Here is a 17,310-nt window from a genome sequence, read left to right as displayed (position 1 = left end):
CAATGACACCCCTGGGGCAGGGCCAGTTTTGACCCCAGGGCTTTTATTTGAACAATCTTTGTAGACACTTACTAGAAGATGTTTCATGCTTAATATCTAAACTCTAGCTATTCGGCCAATTTTGACCCCAGGGCTCTTATTTGAACAAATTTGGTAGACATCCATTAGAACTTGTTTCATGCTAAATATCTTAACTCTAGCTCTTTGGGTCCTTAAAAGAAGATTTTTAAGTTTTTACTATATTCATATAGGGAAAATCATCGACCCCAATTTTGACCCCAGGGCTTTTATTTGAACAAACTTGGTAGTCACCCATTAGAACATGTTTCATGCTAAATATCTTAGCTCTAGCTCTTTGAGTTCTTTAAAAGAAGATTTTTTAAGTTTTTACTATAATTATGCATATATGGAAAATCAATGACCCCCTGGGGCGGGCCAATTTTGACCCCAGGGCTTTTATTTGAACAAACTTGGTAGACACTCTTTAGAAGATGTTTCATGCTAAATATCTTAGCTCTAGCTCTTTGGGTTCTTTAAAAGAAGATTTTTTAATTTTTTACTATATGCATATAGGGAAAATCAATGACCCCCTAGGGCGGGGCCAATTTTGACCCCTGGGCTTTTATTTGAACAAACTTGGTAGACACTCACTAGAAGATGTTTCATGCCAAATATCTAAGCTCTAGCTCTTTGGTTTTTTTAAAAGAAGATATTTTAAGTTTTTTCTTTTGGTTGCCAATTGGCAACCAGAGTTCTGCATGGAATTAAATTCTTTGTAAAAATTTTAAAGGTGACCACCAAAGGAACATTCCTGTGAAGTTTGGATGAAATTGGCTTAGTGGTTTATGAGCAGATGTCATTTAAAGTAAAAGTTTACGGACGGACGGACAACGGCCGGACGAAAAGTGATCACAAAAGCTCACCCTGTCACTTTGTGACAGGTGAGCTAAAAACATCCCTTACATTGACAATGGAACATTCCAAAATCAAAAGCAGGGTAAGTCCATTATATAGTGTAAAGGTAAATCAACTTACATAGTTATCTTTGAGGTCATCGTGTGTTCTCTCCAAACCATCGTCTAAAATTGTTATGACAACATCCTTTCCAGTGACGCCTTTAGCCCACGCCCCTTTTACATTCATATCTGTGTGGTTCAACCCGCCTCCATTCTATAAACAAACCAGAGTCATGTGATCTGATTAGTAAGTAATAAACGCAAAATTGATAAAATAAAAAAAATCTTTACCTTACAAGCTTACACCCTCATACAAGATTTTTGGTAAATTTATGCCTCAGTTCTGAAAACTAATTATTCAAATTGGGGGAGAAATTGTGTAAGTGGCCAGGCATCTGCAAAATGGGCAGTGAGGGTCCCTGAACTTCGATTCCGTGTCAGGAAGCACATTGTTCTCACTCCGTGACATTTCATTTCTCATATGGACAAAACACCTCCAGGAAAAAAAACAAATTTAAATGGTATTATCAGAAAATGAGAGAAAATCTAGCTGTTTATTGACATTTCATCAAGAAACTAAATAACTGACGGTTTCAATTATATCGGCTTTTTATCCCCATTATTTGTCTCCCCAATTTTCTTTCTGCTGTCAGTAATTATCAACTGTTTAGTCAATAACATAAATAGGATGAAATCCACAGATATTTTTTTAATAATATTTCAAAATTGGACAGATGTGACATGCCTGAAGTCCTGAGTTCATTACTAACACAAAATTAACCAGAACTATAGCATATAAAATCTGGAAAAAGACACTCTTTTGAGTTTTGGGAATTGCCCCATTTATCAAAATCTTACAAAAAAATGAAACTTTAAATTAGTCTGTTAGACATGGATTCCACCCTGCTCCACTGTTGTGTCAGTCTAAGGAAAGACAATGTGATGAATTAACAGATAACGGGAAATTTTTATGCCCCCACCCCTTTAAGTGGGAGCATAAGTTTATATGAATTTATTTTAGTTCAATTGTGTTGAAAGCTTATTGAAACACTCCAAAATCTGTTCCTGGAACCAACCATTACTAAGCAATGAGGGTGAAGTTTCTTGCTCACTGAAACAACGCCTTGTCCCTGACGTGGCCAGCAATCATTAGATTACTAGTCCGACGCTTTAACCACTCGGCCATGCCACCACAATAACTGTAAACAGGGGGGGAGGGGGGTGCCCTAACAAAAGTATGTTATGCCAGGTATTACAGTATTTGTCAATAAAAGATACTTACAAAGTACCACATTTTGCTGTACAACTCATCATTAAATGTTACGTCCTGCCGGTTCACTTCACGTCGGTTTCTATGTACATGATTGGATTTCAAAAGTTCGGAAGTGTCAACCTTGATCGGAAGAAAGTCTCTCTTTTTTCTGGTCAATAATGTTTGTTGTTCAAACCAGTTTACCTATAAATATATAAATAATAAAAACCTGTAAATTCGTAAATAAAGCTCTGTTTCCATTTTTTTTATTTAACATCTTCATTTCTTTAAAAATTTATAATAGAGTCCAAGTTTAATGATGATCCATCCAAAAAGGTTTTAAATGTTTGCCTATCTTTAGCTCTTGTGACACTTAAAGCTGCATGCATCCAGATGAGTCAAAATATTTCAAGAAATTTAAACTTTGGGAAAATGTACTAAGATTTTAATAATAGTAAAAAGATTTAAGATTCAAGTAGTTAAAATTCACATGTCATGGGCGATTAAGGACTGATTTTCTGTATTTATAACCATATATTTCTACTGCGTTAATAACACTGTAAGGTCTAGTTTTGTTTATTTTGGCATCTGTTCATTTATAATTACATGAATTTCAAATGCTGTTTGCAATGTGTAAATTATTTTCTTCGTTCACTTCACAATATTTTACTATTAAATACATTCTTATATATTTCATGAAAATTAGCATGAATCTGGAGGCATGCCAGATACTAAAAAAGGGAAACCTAGGGGTACATGGTCACAATGGAGATGCTACAAAGCAAACTTGGAGTTAATCTGACAATAATTTCAATGAGAAAAAACCATTACAGATGCTGGATAAATATTACCCGTTCTTCAGGAACCTGCCCTTAAGTGGAATGGAAGAGATTTATCTGTCATATGTTTTGGTTTGGACTGAAAAATCCATCCCGAGGGGACCCGTTCATTGGGCAGTAACAAACCACAACATATGACAGATATTATTAATCTCTTCCGCTTCAAAAATCTATCTATTCATAAATACCTTAGAATAAAGATTACAATTGTCATAATTCGAAGGGCTTAACCTAATTATCTTAGTCCAACATGGGAGACTGGGAAATCATTTGTGTAAGCCCCATTAAACAGTTATTTACTTACATGTACTTATTTACTAATATATATCTAAAATAATTGCTAACTAACTTTACAAGGCTAATAACATCTTAAATGGACTTGACAATCTTTCGAACAGGATACACTATTTATTATTTTTCTTGAAAGACAATGATCAGATGACATGGATGCGAACAGATCTTGGTCTGCACTGGTCGCATGGGTAGAAATAATTGTTGCAGAAAGTTTAAGGAGGCAGATAAATAACAGGATTTTCCTCCCACTAAAAAGAACAAAGTTTCTCTCTAATTTGTGCATAATGTATTCACTAAAAGTGAATCAGTCGCAAATGATAAAATTTGCATTTATTACAAATTTTAATTTCCTTTAAAACAGTAAAAGCATGCCTTTTAATTCAGAGATGTTTATTTCTCTAAAATGTTTAAAAGCATAACTGGATAGAAAGCAAAATGTTGTTTGTTTTTTCTTGTACAGGCAAACCTGTAAACAAAGGCCATCCAAAACACAAAATAGAGACTGAAAATGGCCTTTATTAATAAAGAGGTCTTTATTTTGAGCTTTACATTAATACTATGTTTAATTTATTTTGAGCCTACTGTGTTTTATTTTATCATCAATCAATGAAAGTTTGTTGAAGAGTGGTCTTTATTTGAAGGTGATCTTAATTCACAGGTTGTCTTTCACACAGGTTTGACTGGATCAACCCAAAAAGAAGAGAAAATATACCAATGTACAGAAATCTAGGTTTTAACTGCATATTATAAAAGTGTTGTAACTTAATTGCTCATTACAATTTTTTGGAGTTATGTCGGTTTCGTATTCAATCATGTACAATTTAATTTTTCTTAGGCATATTTTATAACTAAGATTAAATATAAAGATGTTGCTTACTTAATACAAAATAGCAACAACAAAAAAAAACAGAGGAAAAGAGAAAAATATACAAGATTTATAAAGATACAAAAGATTTTTATCTGAAACTCAGCAGTTTACAGTCAAAATATTTTGACAATGTAAGATTCTGAGATAATTTTTTGTCTTGTGTTGCTTCTGTATACAGGACGGACATATTGCCTAGTATATACATGAAATAACAGAACATCACTTCAAGAGTAGTAGTTTATTTTAAGATGGATTATTTTCAGTTCAATGGTGAAGCCAGACCTGTTTTTTGACCAAGGCAAATTAGGGTGTTTTTTTTTTTTACCTAGAACATCTGTGGTGGGCTTTTAGCACTCTACGACAAGCTTTTTGTCATTCTGAATCTAATCATATTTATACCATTTTAGTAAATCTTACATTTATATTTTGGAAAACAAACAAGAAAATTTTTATGTTTTTTGAAAAAAAAATTGAAATACATTTCATTTAATTTATGAATAGGCCAAGGCTTGTGTCTTTTCTATTACTTATTTTTCGACCTACTAATTAATTAACTTCTCAAATTTTAACCAAGGCAAATGCCTCGCTTTCCCTTAGTGTGGTTACATACATATCTGTTGTAGTGACTTTGTAACTTGGACAACAACATATGTTTTACAATAACCATGTAACAGGATATTTGTGAAATTTCTGTCGACAACTTTTTTACTACATTATGAAACAACATTTCACACCTTTGATTCAATGTTTTACCTGGTTTCTACAGGAAGTTAGCTTATAACGAATCTTGTACTGTTAAAAAAAAACATTTCTTGAAGTCCCTATGAGTCATGTTTTTTTTACCACATAATTATGCCTCTTCATAAAGCACTTGAATATATTAAGTACAATGTACACAGTTTTTGTTACCAACAAGTAATGACTTAAAAAATCTGTAAAATAAAATCATTTTAACATTTTAACTTTCAACATTCACAGCTTTAATTAATTTAAAAGCTTAAAAACAAATTGCAGCCTTTACAATTGACAACAAGAGCTGTCCGTAAGACAGCGCGCTCGACTTTTTTATTGCTTGCCAATAAAAAAAGTTTTTGCAGTAAAAGGCAATACAAGAATCTCTGTATTTTTAAAGTGAACAATGGCCATGAGCATTAAGATATTTAGTGAAGAATTATTTTACTGAATTGTGTGATACCCTTGAACACTGCAGCAAAGTTTGAAATGTTTAAGTCAAAAGAGGGCTGGTAAGAAAGAAAAAAAAACTGAGTTGAGCCTTAAATAAATTTAATAGTATTAAACCCACTTTGAGAGAATAAGGTATTTTTACGTCACTCAGAACACCTTGGTAAATGACATAATAACATAATTTTTCAAGAAATCTATGCCAAGGAAGCAGTATATTTTTGTACAATCAGCATAATATATAGATTTGACAGAATTACCTTCTCCTGGACATGTTTGGGAATCATGATTGTAAACAAGTATTCCAACTTTCAAATTAATATCTCAAACAGTTCAGTCAAAAAGTGGACTGGTACTAAAAACTTAACCAAGATTCTAAGTCGATAAAAGGCCTTAATTTTTAAAACAAATCCTTGACAGAGTTACCTTCTCTTGCGTACAGATGGGGGTAATGATGTGAAATAGCATTAAAAGTTTCAAAGCAATATCTCAAAGGGTTAAGGCAATAAGTGGATTTTACCCATATTCAATGTATTTTCTAAGTCAAAAAGGGGCATAATTCTGTCAAAAACCTTGACAGAGTTATGTCCTCTTGTCTGTTGATGAAGGTCGTGATGGTAAACAAGTATGGTCAGTTTCAAAGCAATACCTCCAATGGTTTTGAAATAAAGTGAGGTGGTACAAAAAACTTAACCAAGCTCAATACACTTTCTAAGTCAAAAAAGGGCCATAATTCTGTCAAAAACCTTGACAGAGTTATGTACTCTTGTCTGTAGATGGAGGTTATGATGGTGAACAAGTATGGTAAGTTTCAAAGCCATACTTGTAATACTTCTGAAATAAAGTGGGGTGGTACGAAAAACTTAACCAAGGTGTGACGCCAACGCCGACGCCGACGCCGGGGCGAGTAGGATAGCTCCCCTTTTCATAGAAAAGTCGAGCTAAAAATAAAACATGGTCTGAAAATATGTTATATACATAAATGTATAACATATATAAATTGATTCCACTTAACAACCTAAAATGTAAAACTCAAATCAAAAGCTTTTTTAAGTAAATTAGGAAACATGGTAATGCCATTAAACCAGTTTTTAAAACCGGGAACCATTTTTCTATTTATAGTAACAGTGACTTTGACCTTGATCCTAGGGAGCCAAAGTCCTTTAGTAATCCTAAGTGTCCTCTTCACATAAGCTTGCTACATGAGTACATGTACATACAATGTACCAAGTTTGATTACAATATCTCACTCCTAACTTGTAGTTATCGACTTAAAACCACCCGTTTGATGCCTGTCTGAATGCTCGACCACCTCAACATCCCTCTTTGCCAATCAAAATAACCAGGATTTTCAAATTAAAAACCTAATGGTAACCTTTTACATTTATATGATAAAAACTTATGTACTGCATGTAATATGAAAGTCAGACATTGATGATTGTGATCTAATGACCTCATGATTTTTTTTCAAGACATTTTCTGTTCCCCAAACTTAATCTTCTAAATATCTTAATCTGAATAAACAACAAAAAATCTTTTCAAAATACAGCATCAGAGATAAAACAACTTGATTAAATTAAAAACAGAAACCTAGAATAATTGACTGTGAAACGAAGTTCCGTCTGCTGCTTCTACTGGGTTCCACTTAAATATCATGTACTGAATAACTATTTTATTTGTGTGGTTGCCATTTAAGCTAATTTATGAAAGGTTTGTAGTTTTTTTTTCATTTTTGACGACCATGGCAAAAAAACTTTCAAAGAGGGGGAGCTAAAGGCTTCCACCTCAATTAACCCTTTAAAGCAGCACGCCTCCAGGGTTAACAAGCAAATTCGTTGAATTTATATCCCCCCCCGCCAAGTACTGGTTATTACTAACATAACAACTGAAGACATAAGGCTTTATTTATATATTTATCATGGCATAAACAGTAACATTCTTTGAACTTGATAAATATTCAGGGCAATAACAGAGCCATAACTCTGTGTTAAATAGTAATATCTGGAAATGCCAATGAGATGTATGCATACTGCATAACTATTCAAGGGCCATAAATCTGAGTTATAGTGTCTGACCGGAACAAGGCGACTATATGCACATCTCCTCTTCGTATCCCATAAAGTTTCTTTGAATTCCAGCCAGTAGTTACAGAGAAGTAGCACGGAAACAATTATTGCTCTGGTAGTATACTGCATAACTTATCAAGGGCCATAACTCTGAGTTAAAATGTCTGACCCAAACAAGGTAATGATATGCGCATCTTCTCTTGGTATTGAAGGTTCCCATAAAGTTTTGTTGAATTCCAGCCAGTAGTTGCAGAGAAGTAGCGCGGGAACGATTTTTGCTCTATATGCATACTGCATAACTAATCAAGAGCCATAACTCTGAGTTAAAGTGTGACCCGAACAAGGTCATGATATGCTCATCTTCTCTGGATATTGAAGGTTCCCATAAAGTTTTGTTGAATTCCAGCCAGTTGTTGCAGAGAAGTAGCGCGTAAAAATGATTTTTGCTCTATATGCATACTGCATAACTAATCAAGGGCCATAACTCTAAGTTAAAGTGTCTGACTGGAACAAGGCGACAATATGGGCATCTCCTTTTGGTATTGAAGGTTCCCATAAAGTTTCATTGAATTCCAGCCAGAAGTTGCAGAGAAGTAGCGCGGAAACGATTTTTACTCTATATGCATACTGCATAACTAATCAAGGGCCATAACTCTGAGTTAAAGTGTCTGACCGGAACAAGGCGAGGATATGCGCATCTCCTCTTGATTTTAAAGGTTCCCATAAAGTTTCGTTGAATTCCAGCCAGTAGTTGCAGAGATGTAGCGCGGAAACGATTTTTACTCTATATGCATACTGCATAACTAATCAAGGGCCATAACTCTGAGTTAAAGTGTCGGACCGGAACAAGCCGACGATATGCGCATCTCCTCTTGGTATTGAAGATTCCCATAAAGTTTCGTTGAATTCCAGCCAGTAGTTGCAGAGAACTAGTCCGGAAACGAAATTCGGACGGACGGATGGATGGATGGACGGACGGACGGACGTTCTAACAGGAGAGTAATTATGTGGCTACTCTATTGTTCTCTCTATTGTTCTTTTTAGCCACACAAAAGAAAATAGCCACATAAAGGCATTACGGAATGAATGACATCAAAGAGAAAGAACAGTTACCTTATTTTTAAAATTGTCCCTCTAGCCACATAATTACTCTCCTGTGAGTGTGGACGGACGGAAAGACGGACGGACAACGCCAAAACAATATCCCTCGATCTATCGGCGGGGGATAATAATTTCATGAAAATTTTGAAAATGTATTTGAATGTGTAATGTGAATTAACCAAAAGGAAGCAATTTACATATTATCATCGGCACTCAAAAACCATGTAAATTACCAAATAGTGGTCAAAACATGCATAAATAGCCTATACTGCGTTAGTAACACAGTAGAAATATAGTTGTAAATACTGAAATATCAGTCATTAATCGCACATAATATGTAAAACATTACTTGAATCTTGAAACTTTTTACTTTTCCTTACATCTTAGTACATTTTTCTCAAGTTTGATTTTTTTGAAATATTTTTACTCATCTGGAGGCATGCAGCTTTAAACCTGCTGGAATCTAAGGAGATGAGGATTTGCTACCAGGGTGGAGCTAGCCCAGTCTGTACATTTGTGTAATCTGTTGGTGTTACAATGTTGGTACAAATGTTAGTTTTATTTCGATATATTCAATCCCTTCAACTTTGAATGGACTAAAATTGCTAATTTGGGAAGTATAATCAGCAGGTTTAAGTGAAAACTGCGTGATTTTAAAGAAAATTTCATTGGATAGAGACTATTTATCGGAATTTGTTATAGAAGTAGGTTAATAACTGGTTATATATGTTATTATCTCTGATTAATTAGTGTTCTTTAGACTTTCAGGGAAATGAAAAAAATAAAATAAATAAATAAAAAGATAAGATTAATGTGAAAAAATTTTGAATATAAGAAAGTTATTAATTTTCTAAACTGAGAGATCAGTTTGCTCTGTAACCTGAATTTCAAAAGAAATATTCTCCCTTAATATTATGAAATCCGCAAGGAAGTTAATACATCATAAATCACCAAAACAAATCAACAGAAACAAAAAACAACTTGATTCAATCAACCGATTCACACATCCTATTCGTCCATACAAATAACATTAAGCAAAATTAAAACATTGTATGTACTGCATGGTTCGATATTTATACAAGATTAATATCTTACTTGACTGTTGTTTAAATAAACAAAAACAAAAATGTACTTCAAGTTGCAAGTAACATGAGTAATCCAAGTTGGATGTTTGACTGTTTTTCTAGCCTGTTTCTTAAAGCTCAGCATGTCTCCAGATGAGCCAAAATATTTCAAGAGAATCAAACTTGAGAGAAATGTATTTAGATTTTAAGGAAGGTAATAAATAATTTACATGTAATGTGCAATTAATAACTGATTTTACAGTATTTATCAGCATATTTCTACCCATGTGTAGTAAGAAAATAGTTATGGATGAAATGATATCAATTTCCATGAAAAAATTTTTTTACTGAGGTAAAACATTGAAAATAATGACAGAATATACCAGAAAAAATATCTCATAAATGTTTGTGGTTCAGACCCTCTCGCACCTACCCACAGGAGGCAACTCAACAAGCCTTGTCAGGTACCTTCAGGGATGGATATTTCAATACTAGCTGCAACATAATTATGACAGATATTTTCAGTGCAGTGGTGTTACATGAAGAAACGCAGACGTGACTCAAGTAAGGCTCGTGACCCCAGTGAAGCTCATGACCCCAATGAGGCTTGAACCAACAATCCCTTGGATTAAGAGGCATTCAGAGACCAGCACTTTAAACACTTTGTCAATACTACCATTTTCCAAGGTATATATTACACCTGTGGCCTTCCATAGCTGGATAAATGAAATTCCATCATATCCAAGTAGACTGGTTTACAACTGGTACCCACATAGCTAATATTAAAACCTTTAAACTAACTTTAATCTGTAAACTTTTACATTAAAAGGTGGAACTTAAATACTTTTCTACAACAAACATTACTTTTTCATACACAGACTTTCTGAGATTTAGTTAATGTAGATATTGTTGGGATCTCAAAATGCCACACCTATGGCAGCCACAATTAAAACCTTTCAAGGAGGGCAGACTATTAAACACTTAAATAAACAGGAAGAAAGATTTAATTCTTAATTCATAAAATTTAATGCTAATATAGCCTTCTACTTATATATAAAAGTTTAAACTTAAAAAAGATTAAATTCCACTTCCTCCAGAATAACAAAAAATAAATTATTCAAGTACCGGCAGTGATTTTTCACATTAATCGCACAAAACATATAAATTGTTCCTTGAATCTTGAATCTCTTTTCTTTCATTAAAATCCTAGTACATTTTTCTAAAGTTTGATTTTCTTCAAATATTTTGGCTCATCTGGAGCATTATGCAGCTTTAACGTCATACATGGAACTCACTCCATCTTTCAATTGGGACAAAATCATAGATCATTCTCAGTGTAATTTTCAAACAATATTCTTAGGAAATAGATATCAATTTTCAGAGCATTATTGCAGAATAATGTACGTTGGAGTTCAAATGTGTAGGAATATAATCACGAATGCTGATACTGGCCTGAGTGAGTGATCAATTGCAAAGCATTTGAACAATAAAATGTGCATTATTATACTAAAATGCAAGAAAAAATTAATGTTTATTTCCATTCTAACAAGCTAATAAAAAAGAAAATTGATAAGAATATGTTGGACTATGATTGAGCGTAGAAGTAATTTTCCTGATGTCATTTGGTTTAGTGATGATATTTAGTAATACCTGACATCATATGAGCCGCGTCACGACAAAACCAACATAGTGCGTTTGCGACCAGCATGGATCCAGACCAGCCTGCGCATCCGCGCAGTCTGATCAGGATCCATGCTGTTCACTTACGAACACTTTTACAAGTAGAGAAACTGATAGCGAACAGCATGGATCCTGATCAGACTGCGCGGATGCCCAGGCTGGTCTGGATCCATGCTGGTCGCAAACGCACTATGTTGGATTTGTTGTGACGCGGCTCATATGACGCGTGTAAGCATTCCTTTTTAATGCTGTGTATATATTGTGTAATCATGCACTTGACTGTTCAATCTGTTTGATAGGTAGAATAGTGTGAAGCCTGTTAGAATGTACTGTATAACAAACATGTAGTGCAGATCCTTATCAGATGACATGGATGTGCCTGCTGATCTACTTGTCTGCACTGGTTACAATTAGACAAATTGACAGTTGCAGCCAGCAGGCTCAATGGCTCAACCTTTGCGATGGGGAAAATTGTTTCCTAGAAAATTCCCACATGAAGGTAAACTTGAATATAAAGAAGACAAACTAATACCAGTAATTTCATGATATTATCAATTTCCCAGCATGCACCAAGCAATTAGAACCAAACAATAAATTCTCATAAAAATTCCAAAATAAAAACTACAATAAAATATTCATGAAATTTTTTCAAGATTGATGTAAAAATTTCTTTGTGGTATTGCTATTTAATATTTTTCTTCAAAAAAAAAAAATCATATTAAAAATCAATGTGACAAAATTGTCTTCATCACCACTCGTATCAACATTTCTGCAAGTATTTTTCATTCATAATCTTTATATTACAGAACTTTTTCATAAATGTAAATAGTTTTTTGTTGGTTTAAACATATGTATTTAAGCTTGATTGCAAAACAAGCTCTTGCAACTTAAATTAATCACTTTCGTGGAAGAATTTTTATCATTAAAAAATTTTGGGTCGCGAAAATATGAGACAATTGAAAATTTTCTGTTTTCTGTTAAAATATTTACAAATTAAGTTATTGTTATACTGATTGTAAATACTTTTTCAGCATTGTTACATTGTTTTCCCTTTGCGTTTTCTTTTGTCAGCAAAGATTTGTAAATTTTTCCATCTCGTTCCAGAGTATATGATTCTCTTTTGTCAGTGACATTTGGTGCATTTTTCCGTCAACACTTTCTGCTGAATTCAGAGATTTAATTAAAAGCGGTGGCCTAGTGGTTAAAGTGTCTGCATCTCAACCCAGGGATCATGGGTTTGAGCCCTAATAGGGTTGTGACCATGTTTGTTCATATGACACCAATACTGGTTGGTTCCAGGAAGAGGACTCGTAAGTGAATATAGAAGTTGTAAGAACTTGCTTTGTAAGCAAAATTAAATAAATATGATAATACCAAACTAATAACAAACACATTTTCTAAAAGACAAATATAGATATAAAGCTATATTTGTCTGCTAACCATACAATGTAAACTAAAAAGCTCCTATTAAATTTACAGGCAATGTTTTTTCCCTAATCAGTCAAGTTGTTTTTCACAGGTCATTAAACAGACTTTTAATAGCATGCATTATCAAAAGAAGCATCATTTACAAGAAAGGTAGCATTTGATGTCCTTGCAAAATTGATTACAATACTTGGTGCATTTTTCCCGTCAATTAGGTCCACTAATTGCACTTTAATAAGGTATCATTTCCTTAAATTATCACTTTAAACAGTCTAGTCGTGATATATTCATTTGCAAAACTTATTGTCACCTTAGTGCAGTAACGGGTTAACTTGTATTGAATTATATAAGGAGTTAACCCATTACTGCACTAAGGTAACATAATGTGCATAGCTTATTCTTTAGTTTTTTCAATTCAATTCAGTACAAAATGTATTAGATTTGGCATAAAACCATAAATAGCATATTATAAGCCATTGGTTTAATCATATTTTTAAGCTTGATTGCGAATTTATATTTATCACTTTCAAGTCCGCTTTCTTGAACCAACCAGTACTCGTGTCAGATGAAAAAACATGGTTGTGACCCAATAAGGGGTCGAACCCATCATCCCTGGGTTGAGAGGCAGACATCTAAAACACTACGCCACCACTCCCCTGTAAAGTTTAACACATTTTACCATCAGTTGTTCATATTACAATCATTCAAAATATTTTCAGAGAAGTTGGTAACAAATTATTTTGGTCCAACCAATTGTACTGAAGTAATGAGATATTGTGCCATTTTTTTGTATATTGGCAATATCTCCCCTCCACGAGATTCTGACCCAGAACAATCATATCTCAGAATCTAGGTTTGGCACATCAATATATTTTGACTAGTTAACGAATATGTCTTCATATATATATATATTGTTAATCAGAGTGCCTTACTGTTAAAGATAAACATTAAACACTTTAGCAAAAGACAAAAGACATTTTGGCGAGTTGTGCAATTTTTTTACAAAGGCAAAGAAGGAAAATTTAAACCCTAATTTAACAACTTGAAGACACTTTTTGAATAGCTCTGCTGGGGGTATAGTCGAATAAGGAAAGGACATGGAAGAACAAAATCTTTTGTAAATGATAAATTTTATAAGAAGTTGTCAGTCACCAATGATAAACATGCTTTACTGTAGATATTGTAGTTCCTTGTTTATCTTCCAATGATCATAATTTTATGCACTTTTATATAAGGAGTGCCATGCTTATTCATTTAAATGGCCTTGGTCGGTTTTAAGCCAAAAACCCAGTTAGAAAATTAACTAACCGGAAACCAAGGTTTTTAGTACATGTATAATGGTTTTAAACATTACTTTTGTTTTATATTTATGATAAGATATGACATTTTGTTTGTATTTTAGTTGTATTTTTTCCGATTGCATGCTATGTTATTATGAACGGTATGGTCCTAACAGACAATGGTATTCCATAATCAAATATATGTTTTGTACTTCTTGTCAATAACAAAATACGAACAAAATGTGCTATCTTCTCATAAAAGTTTAAAATCTAAGAATTCTTTCAATACGGTCTTTAAATGTTTTACATGGTTATCTAATCATTGTTTTTATAGAAATGGTTTGCATTTTTGCTAATCGTGACAAGTACTCCTATTTAATATAAACCTATTTGCTTAAATTGTATCAGCCTTCTGAACAAAATACATGCTGTTATCCACTTACAAGAGTTAAATTGTTGTTGAGCTGCTTTGTAATAAAATTGGGAAGGAAATCATTTAGTAGTGTTCAACCTCTAGTAAGAATTCTACAGACAGCCGCCATGAAAGTGACATAACTTCACAATAAAAATGACACATTCATTGTCACTGCAAAGAGAATATTTCAACTAAATTACACCTTGTTCTCTTTAAACTGCAATAATTAACATTGTGTAATGACAACATTTGAGCACTATTTTCATTGTATTTACATGCAGATCTCTCACGATTGTTAAATATGTTAACTTTTTATCTCTCCTTCTTACACTAAAACATGACAAAAATGTAGCATTCTAAAATAAAACATGACGAAAATGTAGCATTCTAAAATAAAGAGGAAATAATTACTGCGATCAATTTTAACAAGGGGCAGATAATTTGTCTTTTTATTAATAACCTCAGACTGGTACCAAAAAAAAGGTATAAATCTTTATGTTGAGCCATAATGTTTAAAGCCACCTTCTGTTTTTCTGAAGGTTAAATATGTTAATTTCTGATCAATCTTTCACATAAATGTCAAATCAAAGGAATAAAAATGGAAAATGAAATTTTCCGTCGATAAAATACATAAACACTAAGGAAACCCCTAGATATCTCTAATCTGCCAGTCAGTTCTATATATTTAAATTTGTAGGGCGGTAGATTTGTTTACCGATATTCTATTTTTAGAAACAAACGTAACTTTCACATTATAAAAAGCTCTCTTGACGCTGTTTTAAGGAAGTCTTACAGTGATATTATGCACTTATCAAAGATAAAATTGCTGAATTACTTAGTTTGACACTACACAGCATTGTTTTACCTGAAGAAAATCAAATCTTAAGGCCACTTTAAATGTTTTAGTTAGCTTTTTTTTACATCTAGACTGCTGAAGGGTACACAATTTATCCTTGCAACCAGTGCAGACCAAGATTCATGCCCTTTGATCATGGTCTGCACTGTTCTCTATTCAGTCAGCACAATGTTATCTTGAAATTATCCCTAAAAATAGATACATGTATCTCCGGGTAAGAATAATCATTAATGTTAATCTCTGATCTGCATGTATGTTGAAGGTTGTCTGCAAAACTGTCACAAGTCCTTCTTTATTTTATATCAGTTACTGCAGTTTTGCGGTAAACCCTCCAATTGTGTATATCTTCAGAATACAAATATAAATTTTAATAATATCTAAAATTTGAGTACAAATGAATCTAATATAAATCTTAAAAGGGAGATGATTTAATAAATTAATTTGATTGTTGTTTTTTTAAAGGAGATAATCTTTAGGACAATTTGGCAAGTTTTTTTCCTTTCAAGGAAGGTTTATAAAAAGTACAAATTCACTATTACTCTCTGCTACATGTATGTCAGATAACATTAATCAATGATAAGAAAAACTATAAAATGTTTTTCCAAGTTAAATACATAGATTTAATAAAGAAAATGTGTGGTAAATCATTCATTTTTATACAGGTTTTTCCTGTCATATTTGAAACAGGTCCGTTGCGTAATTTGGACATTTTTCAAGCTTATAATGCAGAATGACTGAAACTTGACAAAAGCCAGATTTTGAAATTTGACTTAATACTCATGAAATTATAATGGAAAAAAATAAATTTGGAATGGGTCTTTTCTAATTAACATATCTTCAAAGAAGAATAACAATGTCTTGGAAACTGGAAAGTGTCACAAAAGTTGTTATATACCTTGAAGACAATTACCTTAAAGAGACCAAAGTTTTCCTCTCTTTAATGTTACGATATGAACTTAATGAACCATGAATCTAAGAATAGAAAACCGTAAAATAATGACTCTAGTATTAATAATTCATAAAGGCTAAATATATACTTCCTTCATTTATTGCACTACAATAAAACAACTATCAATAATTAATTAAGATGACAGTCTCTACTCTAAATAAAGAAGTATTGACAGTATTGACTGAAGACACCATTTTGTTTACATACATGGAATAAACCGTCACCAATTAATATTGACTTGATCGTAAAAAAATCATACCAAGTTTGCAATAAAAAAAAAATCAATTCAATTGGCGGGCACTAGATTCTTGTGTGTTATGGGGTTTATATTATCCTGGCAAAATTATGCAAAAATAAAATATCCCTTGATTTTTTAATTGACAAATTTTTCTACATCACCAAAAAGCTTTCAATCAGCCTAAATGATATTACCATCAAAACCTTTCCCCATTTTCAATTTTTCCAACAAATGTCCAACTTCATAACAGCCAGTATTTCTAATTTTGCCAAAGACCAAATATTCCTCCGGGACTCCATGTCACTGATAAAATTCTATGCAACAGTGACATTTCTTATCAGCCTATTGGATGATTTGAATTTCAATAAGCAGAAAAGTTCAAGCATTTATTCATAACATGATTATGTTTTCCCAAGATATATATACTTAACCAGTGCATACATATTTCTGATCCCAGTAATTGTCAAATAACGGACAAAAAACATTTTTGTGCTGCATTTAGAATTGATTAGAGCCAATAAAATATATCATTTGATGCTATGACTTGCATATATAAAGCAAATTGTTTCAGTTAACAGATGTAGTTTTGAAATCTGACCAGTGATAAGAACTCACAATTTAATATTATACAACTACCAGTGCTATGAACTCACAGATATTGTATTGAATGCTGACCAGTGCTAAGAACTCACAGATATTGTATTGAAGGCGGAACAGTGCTGAGAACTCTTCAACATTTTCTACAGTGACCAGTGCTAAGAACTCACAGATATTGTATTGAAGGCAGAACAGTGCTGTGCACTCACAGATATAGAACTGAAGCCTAACCAGTGCTAAGAACTCAT

General features: G+C 32.9%; 1 protein-coding gene across 4 annotated transcripts in view; it reads right to left on the bottom strand.

Moving 5' to 3' along the window:
• Nucleotides 1-17,310, bottom strand: part of LOC132748093 (furin-like protease kpc-1) — an 84,705-nt gene that overhangs the window by 55,579 nt on the left and 11,816 nt on the right. For all 4 annotated transcript variants that reach the window (XR_009628210.1, XM_060737642.1, XM_060737660.1 and 1 more), the window contains exons 3-4: nt 2,239-2,412; nt 1,036-1,170 (exon numbers count right to left, since the gene is read on the bottom strand). Coding sequence is in view for 3 of the 4 variants with exons in the window: in XM_060737642.1 (XP_060593625.1) it covers nt 1,036-1,170; nt 2,239-2,412 (309 nt within the window). In the remaining variant the exon portion in view is untranslated. The remainder of the gene's footprint in view (nt 1-1,035; nt 1,171-2,238; nt 2,413-17,310) is intronic.

The sequence above is a fragment of the Ruditapes philippinarum genome, unplaced genomic scaffold (assembly GCF_026571515.1).
Source record: "Ruditapes philippinarum isolate M1 unplaced genomic scaffold, ASM2657151v2 ctg2799_1_1_1_1, whole genome shotgun sequence".
NCBI lineage: Eukaryota > Metazoa > Mollusca > Bivalvia > Venerida > Veneridae > Ruditapes > Ruditapes philippinarum.
This window is presented reverse-complemented; position numbering and strand designations above follow the sequence as displayed.